Source organism: Anser anser, assembly GCF_964211835.1.
Source record: "Anser anser genome assembly, chromosome: 2".
Lineage (NCBI taxonomy): Eukaryota > Metazoa > Chordata > Aves > Anseriformes > Anatidae > Anser > Anser anser.
In genome coordinates, this window is record NC_139721.1 from 140,640,040 (window position 1) to 140,652,807 (window position 12,768).

The 12,768-nt window shown below is 40.3% G+C and overlaps 1 protein-coding gene across 2 annotated transcripts in view; it reads right to left on the reverse strand.

The window, feature by feature from the left end:
• Window positions 1–12,768, reverse strand: part of ITGA8 (integrin subunit alpha 8) — a 109,752-nt gene that overhangs the window by 63,674 nt on the left and 33,310 nt on the right. For both annotated transcript variants that reach the window (XM_083827595.1, XM_083827596.1), the window contains exons 14-15: window positions 2,901–2,946; window positions 735–842 (exon numbers count right to left, since the gene is read on the reverse strand). In XM_083827595.1, coding sequence (XP_083683721.1) covers window positions 735–842; window positions 2,901–2,946 — 154 coding nt within the window. The remainder of the gene's footprint in view (window positions 1–734; window positions 843–2,900; window positions 2,947–12,768) is intronic.

The window sequence follows — 12,768 nt, forward strand, 5'->3', positions numbered from 1 at the left end:
TAGTGTTGTAAATGCACCTGCATGTGGTGCTAATACTATTAGATGGCCTCCAACTGTCCTACAACATTTATATTTGTAACTGATCCTGAATTGTTTCAATTTGCTTCAAGGATCTGAGTGTACTTTTTCTTTTCAAAGTTAAATGCTACTACGGCAGAGGGTTTCTCTAAGGATCTATCCAACATTGTCCTGCCTGATGCACTAAAAATAGCTTTCCTCTGACCAAAGACAGCCAGAAACAACATCCAGTGAACTGCTCTCAGCATAGTGAGCAGGACACCTTCTCTCTTCCACAAAGGGCTAAGATCTCTCTTTCTGTAGCAGAAATTGGTGGGACCACCAGCTCTTTGCATCACTTTCACTGTGACATTTTCTCAGCAAAGATGTGTGTTTTGTCAGGTGAATGCTTCTGTGTTTTGTCAGTCTTGGCTGTTACACGTTTCACTCATCCAGACACTGAATGTGATTTTGCAGCTTGATCCTGTAAAACACTGAACATCCTCCCATGAAGGAGGATATCACACCACTGAACTTTCAGTTACTTCATTTAGAGAATCTGTGAAGTATTGGAAGGTGTCAAAAAGAACTCTGTTCTATATCATTTTGTTGTTGCACTTATAGCATATTTGAATACTTGTATGTTCAACAAAAAGCTGTGAGAAAAGCTGGGATTGGGAAGTTATTTGAGAAAAAAGAGGATGCTGAAGATGTTTTTTGTCTAATCATGAACTTACCAGGCTACCAAAAGCTGAGAGCCAGGGAGCTGACAAGTCTTATTGTCTGGATTGACAATCATAGGGTTCAGAATGAGCAGAGCATTCACGGTCACAACAGGTCTGGCTCTGAGGGACAGAAATAACATTCACTACATGCAGCACATTAGTACCTAGGTTGCATCAGAGAAAACAACTGAGAGAGCCACAAAGAAGCTTGAAATGTAGGGTGACGTTGGAGAAAATACTTTTGTAATACTGCTCCTACCCAAAAGACCTTTGATTTTTTTTTTTGGTCAGAAACTATGATACCTTCTGCTATGACATTTTGAAAGTTCTTCACAAAAACCCCACAGGTTAACAGCAAACAGCATCGCTGAAACAGTATGCTACACTTAGCAATAGGTCCGTCCTGGGACTCAGGCACATCAGACACATTTCATCACACTGGGTTTTCACAAAGGGCCAGAGCCTGCCTTTTGGAAATTACAGAAGTCCCTTGGCTGTTATTTTATAAACTGTCAGGTTTGTGTTTCTTCATGAACAGTGATACATTCAGGCTTGCTATCACTGTTTAAGGTTCTTCAAAAAATGAACATAATTTAGTTAAAATAGAAGTTGATTTAGAATTATCTTAAGCCAACAATAAAGTAAACTCTGTCTGACATCATGTCTTGAGACAATTGACTTTGGAAAATGAGAATAATCATCACAGAAAATTCTGCTGAGCATGTCAGTACATGGTTGTGGTGATGGGAAACATCCCTCTGAAAAACAATCTGCTAGTAAGTAATGAGCTAATCTGTAATTGAGAGCATTTTAAAAGAGAAAACAAAATTCTGTTAAGACGATACTGTTTTACAGTAACTTAGATAATTCTGCCAAAAATAGCTTACTACAGTTACTTTCCACATATTTTAACCCACAGTTGAGCTTTTATGATCACTTTTCTGTATTGTTCAGCAAGACACTCAAAAAATAAAGTTACTTCCTTCATTTCTGTGCAACAGGGAAAACCTTTTTTTGTAGCAAAGTTCAGCTAATAAAACTTTCTCCAGTATGACAAGTTAGGTATTTGGTACACTCTGGACAGGAAACAGAAAGATTGAGGGATTCTTGCTTGCTATTCACCTTCCTAAATGAAATAGAACACATTTTTTATTGCTATTAAAGTACACAGTGGATCTAATTCTCCGATGTTTCACATCCTGTGCAGTCATTTAATGTCGCTGCAAAGTGATGCATTGCAAAATATTTGCATGATTCTAAAACAGGGCAGCAGGAAAACCAGGTCTTCTCACTGTGCTTACAGTGTTACCAAAAATGAGCTAATGCTCCTGTTCTACAAAATTCTTATGCTTTGACAAATATTCATCCAGGAAACAGAACATGCCTTCTCTCAGACAGGTACTGTTCGGAATACAGACAGCAAGAAGACAGAGAGGAATCAGGAAATATGACTATACTGTTGCGGCAACAGATGGTGAATATTTAAATGCAAAGAACTGTCTGCATGTCAGCATTAACAGGGCTGCAGCAGATTTTCATTTATGCATTTGGTAGTTGTAATCTATACTTCTAATCAAACGGTGCATTTAGCGAAAACCAGTAGTCAGCCAACAACTCTGGAGATTTGCAAAGGGCATACATTTTTTCTAAATTGAAGCAAAAAGCAGCAGTCTTTATTTCTAATAAATAGTTTGTGTCTTAATGTACATGACCACCAAAGAGTCAAGAGTCACCTGAAAATCTGAATTTCTTATTAGCACCACTCCTCCAAGAAATAAATGAATTTTCAGTGTTGTGCTTCATAAATTTCTCTCTGACAAGCTGTAGGGAGAGCTTTTTGACTATACAGAATTTTGCGTGAGGTTACTTTAAAGGTAGAAAACACACCATTTTCTCTTCTTATCTAATTTAAAATTAACTGAGGAGTCAAGCGTTCCAGAAGGAGTTCCTTGAACTAAGACTAAGCATGGAAATTTTCATGAAAAATGGGAAGTTTTGAGAATGAGAAAAAAGAAACCTGTAAAACAACATTTGTTGCTCACACGATGTTTCATTTATCATACGTAATCAGCATCTTTTACACATTGCACCAGGGAAACACAGAAATGTGACATTTGTTTATTCACAGATCTCCTACTGAAGCTGTAAAATTAAAAATCCATTGTATTTATCACGTACCTGTAAACAACTGCTTTTCCAGCTCCAAATGCACCCACAATTAAATCTGGAGAAAGAAAACAGCTTCAGAAGAACTATATAGAAGCCTCTCATGCATTTTTTTCCCATCCTAAATAAGATTAATTATATTCAGAATGCGGTAACATGAAACAAATGTAATTCCCACTTTCTTAGCAATATTTTCAACACTGCTATCTCAAAGAAAACATTTAAGACTGGACAAAACTGGCTCATAAATATCTTGGTTGTATCCAGTCAGTGTCAATTTGTTTAACACAGGATCAGGCATGGCACAATCTTGCTTCTCCGCAGCTTGTATTGAAGAGTAAGAATGCCTTCAACTTCCATACATTTTCATAGACTCACAGAATCACAGAATGAATGGGTTGGAAGGGACATTAAAGATCACCCAGTTCCAACGCCCTGCCATGGGCAGGGACACCTCCCACCACACCAGGTTGCCCAAAGCCCCATCCAGCCTGGCCTTGAACACCTCCAGGGATGGGGCATCCACAGCTTCTCCGGGCAGCCTGTGCCAGGGCCTCACCACCCCCTGAGTAAAGAACTTCTTCCCAATATGTAATCTAAGTATCTCCTCTTTTAATTTAAAACCATTACCTCTGTCCTATCCCTACACCCCCTGACAAAGTGTCCCTCCCCAGCTTTCCTCTAGGCCCCCTGTAGGCACTGGAAGGCCGCTGTAAGGTCTCCCCAGAGCCTTCTCTTCTCCAGGCTGAACAACCCCAGCTCCCTCAGCCTGTCTTCACAGGAGAGCTGCTCCAGCCCTTTGATCGTCTTCATGGTCCCCCTCTGGACTTGTTCTAACAGGTCCATGTCCTCCTGGTGCTGGGGGCCCCAGAGCTGAGAGAAGCACTCCAGGTGGGGTCTCACAAGAGGGAGAGAATCCCCTCCCTCGCCCTGCTGCCCACGCTGCTTTTGATGCAGCCCAGGGTACAGCTGGCTTTCTGGGCTGCAAGCGCACGTTCCCGGCTCATGTTGAGCTTCTCATCCACCAACATCCCCAGGTCCTTCTCCTCAGGGCTGCTCTCAGTTTTATCCCAAACCACTAACTGACCATTACACAAAGAGATGCAAACCAACTTTTTGGTCACTCGCATGCAGTTCACACTGAAAGTTAATGGTGTTCCTTCTTGACAATCCTTCCAGTCCTGCTTTGTGCTTTAAGTCATTTGTTCATTAATTTAGGCACAATAATTCTTTGTGACCACGAATACAAGACATAGGTTGGAGAATGGCTGATTTCATAGGTACTAGTGCTTTCAGCATCATAGGAGGATGTGTTAAGGCTTGTAATAGTTATCAGTTGAAAGCCATCATCGGTCACCATTTCAAACAAATAGGGTCAACAGTGCTAGCATTTCACTGGGCCTTGTGCACATCTTTGTTACTGGGCCTGGGTTGGAATCCTACAGGCCCAAATATTTCCTCCTTTTGTCTGGAGTCCCCATACAGGGCTCTCTGGAAAGATCCCAACTGGCTTGCTGGAAAGATCTCCAGTTCCTGTTGGAGAAAAGCTGGGGCCAAGCAGCAGGGAACAAAGGATCAGCTTTTCTGCTGGTTCTAGCTGGAGCACAAATCAAGGATGGGAAAGAGCTTTGTTTTGTTTTCATATGCCCTAATGAAATGCCCAGCTGGGTACCTCTTTCTCTCTACTGTTGCTATCCTATGGTTTGATTTACAAACGTGCCGTTTGGTAGGCTGGGTCTTACAACAGGCCTTGCAGTGGCACAGACTGGCAATCTAAACTGATCTAACTGAGTTCATGAAACCAGTAGACACGGCTGAAAAACAACCCCTTACTTGCTGTTTCCGTAGTTTGAGCACTGGTTTGCTTAGAGGCACTGAAGTCATGGAGCGTAACGCAACTACACAGCTCTGGTGCTAATTAGCCTGGTGGGTTCAGGCCAGTCCGGCAGCGTGTTTTCCAGTGCTGTCTGCCCTTCAGATGGTCAGGATTTAACAAGTTTAAACAAGCACACCACATGGGCAACAGCCTGTCCTACAATGGATTCCACTGATGAACATCCTCATAGGAGAGGGCATGGACAGTTTATGGGTCTGATCTTCCTTTTGTATAACATTTACATTTTTCTGCTTCCATTGGCCTTACAGAAACATGCTTCAGAGTCAGGAACACTTTAAACAGCAGAAAATAAGTGTTGTTTCTATCTCCTTTTGGGGATATTTATGAGTCCTTTTCATTAGGAGCTTTTAGAGAGAGCTTGCTCACAATCCCAAGACCTAAAGATATTATCCTCTTAAATAAACAACTGATTGAGACATACCTATCATCATAAAGGCTACACAATGCAAACGGCAGAACTTTCCTTAACAGCTACAGTATGCACAGTAACCCAAAAATTATTAAAAAAACAAACAAACAAAACAAAAACAAACAAACAAAAAAACCCCACATTGTGTTATGAACAGAAAGTGAGACAAGAAGGAAGACTTTACGTTAAATCTGTTGTTCCTAGCTGGATGCTCTTTATGAATCCTGCAACTGACTTAACTTAGGCTATGTACTGTTTCATACCAGACTAGATAAGTCAAAAGGTTTCATTACAGGGCTGTGCTATGGCACTGACAAAACTAGCAGATATCTATGACTTATCCATATTCCACAATTGCGATGATTTCATAATCTGATTTTTCATTAAAAAATCAAGCACTCCAACCCTTCACAGACACAAGGTAAAGCTTGAACACACAACTTGAATTCAAGTTTAGTAACCTGTAGCCTGTTTGAACCTGAAGTTAGACGAAATGAGTTTGTGAGACATAGTTAGCCTCAGCAACGTGAGTGAAATCTTCATTTCAGTATCTACAGCTGTGTGAACTTATGTCCCCACTATCTCAGCATCCCCACTTTCATATTGAAGAACATTTTGCACATCTGCTTAATAGTTAAATCCTGGTTTCTCTGGGACAGAACACAGCTTATTTGAAAACAGAAGGTAATGGTTTTAGAGGAACAATGACAGTCTCCAGTCACCAAAAGACTGAGCAGTCTTTCTGCATTGCCACCTCAACCAGGCTTGGAGACACAGCAAGAAAGATGAGGACATTCAATAATGGTACCATAAATGCTCCACTTGAGTAAATGCTTAGGACAGCTGGGACCATGTTCATCCTGCTCTCATTTGGAAGTACTTAGTTTTTCCCTGACAGGTCCTTTATTTTATACTCTTGGCCATAATTATTCTTCAGCCAAAGAGCCTGAATGAGTGTGTGCTGGTTTGCTTGAGATAGAATTAATTTTCTTCATAGTAGCTTGTATAGTGTTATGTTTTTTTTTTTTTTTAACGCATGATTTGTAATGAAAATAGATGAGATAACACACCGATGTTTTAGCTGTTGCAGAGCAGTGCTTATAGTAAGTCAAGGACTTCTCTGCTTCTCGTGCTGCCCTGCCAGCAAGTAGGCTGAGGGTGCACAAAGAGTTGGGAGGGGACGCAGCCAGGACAGTTGATCCGAACGTACCAAAGTGATATCCCATACCATATGACGTTATGTTCAACATAAAACTGGGAGGAGTTGGCCGGGGAGCTGCTTGGGGACGTTGATTGGCTGGTGGTGAGAAACTGCATTATACATCACTTGCTGGGTATGCAATTTTTATTTTTTTCCTTTCTTATTAAACTGTCTTTATCTCAACCCATGAGTTTTCTAACTTTTGCCCTTCCAATTCTCTTCCCCCCACATCCACCTGAAGGGGAAATAAACAGCTTAGCTGCCCACCGGGTTAAACCACAACAGCACGAACCTACTAAGAAGGAAAAGTGGACTTAAGAATAAATATGCAAAGAATAAAACATACTTATGTCCAGGAGTGACATCTATGATCTAACATAAGGACCAAGTCATTATATATTCAAGAAGAGGATTTACTGGAAGATCCATTACAGTTATGCTTTGCTTTTACTTGTTCTCTTAAAGAGCATTTAGCTTTATTCTTCTTTCTTTCAATGCTTTCTGGGGTCAACTCTTATACTTATCACTGGGAAAAATAAAAAAAAACAAACATTTCTGACACTGGTACAAATCCAAGAGATTTGAATACACATCAAATCAGATCACTTATATGCAGAAGTTTTGAATTTGTTGTGCATTTTGAAGAAGAAAAGTTATTAATCATTTCTATGAAAGAAATGCATGTCTAAATTATCTGAAGCTTGGCAAGTTTCCGCTCCTAAAAATAGAGAGAAGTTGTTTTTATTCATTTCTTGTTAATACTACGCATGCAGTGTCACTGATATAAAGTCCACTAGTTAGAAAACAAGGGTTTAACGAGGAATTTGGAATTACATATGAAAAAAAAAAAAAGAAGGAAAAAAAAACCAGCTTAGCTAAGTGTAACCCTTCCAAGCAGAGCCTGAAGGAAAGCATATGAAAACTTCTAACTGCACCTTTGCATTTGTATTTTTTTTTCAAGGTCCGAATAAAATGTACAAATAGAGAAAGAGAGAAGTATCTGACTCACAAAATGGCCTTCACTCCTTCTCTATTTCATGTTTTCAGGAGGATGAGGATCCTTCTAGATACAGGTAAATGACCACCTTGTCCATGCCAACTCATTGAGAAGATCCTCTACCAGCTGCTCCTCTTCAGAGAAACAGAGCTAAAGGAAGGGCTGGTGCGTTTCTGCCTCATTGCTGCTATGGAATAAATGAACTGTAGGGTTCACAACCAAAATGTTCAGTAACTACAGAAAGACGCAATTTTCAACTTGCATTTCAGCACAACTTGAAGGCTGTATGCAAGGAAAGATATCTCCTGGATGTTACTAAAATCCCAACTGATAGAGTTCACAGAACTTAATCCTGAGACAAGTGTCTTACATGTACTTAATTGAAGTCAAGGAGCACAAAGCAATTGTAATGTTTATTTCAAATTTTACTTTGCTCTAAAGAAAGGGCTTGCAATATGTCATCTGGAGAAAAATAATTCATCTTCTGAGAAAAAATTATCAAAAATAGTTAAGGAAAGATCACTCACAGATGGCACTGAAGGGCACACTGCGTTTTGTAAGCTGATCTCTTTACCTGTACCTTCCATGTGGCCATGACAGACCTTAAAGGCTGTGCTAAAGGGCAGAACCCGGCCATGATGCTGACTGAACCTTCAACCAACTGAAGGAAGTAGAGTTCTACTTCCAGTCTCAACAAGAGATACTCATTTCTTAACTTGACCAAATTCTTTGATCCCCTGGTATTTTTAAAGGACATCTCCATCCCTTATGAGAGATCCAGCCCCAGGGAGCCTTAAGCAGGGGAGGAACACGTGGCATGCTCAGCACTCCACCCTTCGTTTGGAGTCTGTCCAGCAGTCCCAAGAGACACGGCCAAGGCATGGAATCTCATCTTCACGGGGAGACAGGGGCCAAGAACAGCAGCCAGTGAAGAACTACATCATTGGCACATACTTCATTTGCGAGAAACCCAGAAATGAAAACGACAGACAGATGAGTCACTGCCCCCACCACAACTCTATCAGGATACAGGCATGAAAGTGTTTGCTTTATGGGCTCGGTATGTTTTGCTGGCAGCTTTAAACAGTATATTGTGTAGTCTGTCAGTTTAACTGCATAGTAGAAATAGTAACTGGAAAACAATTAGAATCCTATCAATGTAGGTGCTAATGGAAATTTCACAAAAGAGAGTGAGAAAACGGCATAACTGGAAACCCTGTTAAAAATCTTTGTGAGCCTTTGTTCTTTTCTACTTCCCCAGCACCAGATTTCTATTTCTGCTTTCCAGGATTTTAGAGATGACTAAACAGTAGGAAAGGTCCAGAATAACATTCCTTTTAAATGGCCATTACTACAGGCTTGACCATAATGAAGGACAGAGGATATATCCAGTTCAGCCAACCTTACTCAAGAATTTTAGCTGAATACGACATTCAACCATCACCCAGATCAGAATCACTTTCTTGTACCATTCTCAATTGTCTTGATCCTCCCATTTTTCAACCATTCTGGAAGCAGATCTGTTAAGAATAACACCTAAGGCTAATTCAGTGCTCCCCTTTTGTCTGAATGAGACCCTTTCATAACGCAATGTTATTATTCACTCCGCTATACTACAAACAAATCCAAAAGGAGGCAGTTCATGTCCTGTCACTTCAGTCAATCCCTACTTCCTGTTATTAACTGCTTTATTCTTATACTCTATTGGGCAAAATATTATTAATTTCATTAATTAACTCAAAAGAATTTTAGAAAAGTGTATCTATAAATTAAATAGATCATTTGCACAATTGTTAATTGTAAAATTAACATATTTGCAGGAGATTCTTGGCTTGTCACTACATTTTTGATTGATTATTCATGTGCAGACAAATTTAGCTGGTAGGAACACCAGCTCTTCTGCATTTGCTGGCAGAACCCACGCCCTTGTTCTGGCTCCCACGCTCAGCAGTCTTTTCTTACCAGAGCAGATGCAATTTTTCATTGATTAAATTTGTTTGTCTTCCACAAATCTCCTGGACCAATTTCATAATTTAATCATCACTAGATTATGATTCTGTGATATTGTTGGCACGCTGCCTATTGTTCTCAAAAACTTATGAGCACTGAAGAACCCTTGCCTCTCAGAAAGAAACTTGAGTGTTTTCTTCCCACTGTTTGAGTTAAGGCACTTAGCAGATCGAGCTGTTAAATACTCCTATTTTAATATGATTACACTGGATTGCCGAAGTTCTTAAGACATTTTGTCTGATTATGACACTTGTTTGTTTCTTAAAATGTTTCTAGAGTAAATTGTATTAAATTATTTAATTGAATTATTAAATATAAATACGTGTACTCTTAAGATAATAACTGAGCCCAAAATAATGAGGCCTGAAGATGCCTTTATCCATTTCCCTGGCAGAAAAAGGCTTGACTAAAAGAATAGCCAAAAGAACAGGCCAACAGAACTGGGTTTGTTTAAAACTGGGATACCTTGATGGCAGAGTTTCGGTGACACTTATTCCACGGGAATCTCTAAGTTAATATGGAAGACTTACACAAGTGTCAAAGCAAGCAGGGAACAGAAACAATAGTGCATAATGTATTTGAGCAATTAACTAATTAACTATCAACAGCCTTTGAATAGTGAATTCATCCAGAGAACTGCTCAGAATCCACCCACACTGTTAAAAGAAACTGGTTAAACAATCCTGGCTCACAAAAACATTTGAACAAACCACAGTCTGCCGGAGGATATGCCACAAGAAGAAAGCAAGCTTAATGAGTTGAGTAAGTTTCTCATTATAAACTATTTGCTCAGCTATAATCAGCCATCAAGTGACTGAGCATATGCTCAAATGTGAGGGTGGAAACCTCACAGCCTCCAAATGCCTGAGCCCTGCACAGATAGATGAACCAGCTGGAAGTGCAGCACCATCACCTAGATAATCACAGACTTCAAGCACTCAGTTGGGACCAGCTTTGAACTGATTCCCAGAAGCAAAAAGAAACAAGTTTATTTTTTCTAACTAGTTGCAATTTCTAACTATGCTATTAGAAAAAAATAGATAAAATGATAAACAAAATAAACTACAATTCAAAATGCAAGCCTAAGCTGAGACCTCATTCCTTGCTCCAGGCCTTGTGACACAAATAAAGCTCAGGATGGAGCAAAGGGGCCCTAAAAGCTCCAGATTTAACTGAGAGGGGAGCAGTAACTGTGTTGAACATTACCATTAGACTGTTCAGATGTTCTAGCATAGGCAGTCAGGAAAGGCGTGCAGAGAAAGGGACTGCAAAAGATCCTGGGCAAACCTTGAAGAGGTGCTGCTACAGAGAATCCCATGGCTATATAAACTGTATTATAAGCCTCACCAGTACACCCTCAGATAAAGCCTAGCGCTGCTGTGCCATGCCCTAACACCAGCACTGGAAAACGTGGCACAGAATCTTGCACGTATTTCTTTCAAACTGCCACTGTATTTTGATATATGCTGATGAAAAAGCCCATCTTTCACACTTCTGCACTCCATTCACTCCTCCCCATATTCTTGCTTTCATGTTTATTTCTTTACACCATTGTTAATTCAGATTAACCGTGTTAAGTCAATAGTTGATACATAGCAGCGCAAGTAAGATTGGATCTTCTTCTTCAAATATGACCTCCTAGAACACAGGTTGCCAAAAACCCGTGAAGTTCATCCATCTGCTGAAGGATGTTACAACTAGGTCAATATTAGTAAATTAGTGTCAGGGAATGTGCCAGTGCTGTACCTCCATGTCTATGTTGGTACCATTAGAATGACAGTGAAGCAGTTGGCTTGCATCTCCAGAAGATGATTAGGAGTTAGTATAGAGCAGGCAACATGCCCAAAAGGCATACAGTGAACCTGTTTTGGAAAGAAAGAGAGTTTAATGGTACAGACATTGACAGTTCAGCGACAGCTCGGAAACAAAGAACAACCACAAGCATATTTAATTTACTAGTGTAGATGTAGTTTAAGAGGACAGATTGGTATTTTCTTTCAAATACTGGGAATGGATGGTATACTGGAGAGACACTGGGTATGTCTCAGTATCTCTCTCACTGATATTTTCAATGCTGTGGTTAGAGAAGACTGGAAAGCTGCCCTTTCTGTTTGTCCCACTGAAAAGTCACATCACAGACAGAGCTGGCTTGGTACTTTCTGTCTATCTGACTGACATGCTTGATTTGCCTTCCTCTTACTGCTCCCTTATAGCCTTACTGACCATAAAATTTGGTCAAATTTAGACTGTATTAAACTATAAAGTTTACCTAACTCTCATACGACTACAAAAAAAGGAGCAGAGGGGGCAGCTGCACGTCCTTCAAGAGACACACCTGTCAGCAGCACAGGGTTTTACCCCTGGTGCTTCCCAGGGCTGAAAGTTTCCCACTGCTTTTGGGCCTGCAAAGCAGAGGCTAGCATATTATCACCCCCAGCTATGTAGATAAAGGAGTAGTTCTGGGCACACAATATCTGGAGTGTCTGTGAACTTGACATGATTTACAGAAGTCCTGCTCTGGAAGTCTGTGGAGATGTAAACCTAGGGTTGTGCTTAATAACAAAAACTAAATCTTCCCTGTTGAAAGGTTAAAAAAATCCCTGTATTTTCACAATGCTCAGAGAAGAGGTCTGTTACTTTTACAGCACTAATATCTATGCCAGGGCAGCTGAAGACAGATGGTCATTACACCGAGAGGACCGTTAATGAGAAGGAAAAGCAGCCCTGTCTGTATGCTGACCCTACTAAAAAATTACTAAAAAATAGGAGAAAAAAAAAAGACTGTGATTCATCCTCAATTTTCAGAAACTGTATTCCCCAACTTTTAACTCAGTCTTTAAGTGCACTGGCTCCTGGGAGAGTCCAGGATGAAGCTCAGTGATCTGCGAGAGGAAGCCGAGCAAGTAAGTGGTCTCTTCTGGCCTCCAAGTCTGTGAATCCACTGTGCTGCTCCACGAACATTAATCTGTTGTCTGATTTAAAGATGAAGCACTGAAACTCTAAAAGCTCTAAAAATGCTACACAGTGCATTAAAAATGAAATGTCAGATATTCACCTATCTCTCAGCCTCTCATTTCCTAGCCAGGGATATGCTTGCATCACAAACAAAGTTAGGCACTAGGGCTTGAAAAAACTGTATCAGCACAGCTTAAATTAAATAAGCCCTCACAAACTAGTGTCTGAAGTTCTGAACTTCTTGAAAGCATGATCCCTTTTTGAGTTTATTTATCTTCACACCACTCTTTGACCATAGAAGAGATAATTGCTGGGAGACTCTCACCTTAGATTGTGGCAATACGTATTTATACCTGCAGCCAGACATTACAGCTGGCTCCTATTTCCCCATCTCCAGGGAACTGAACTTCT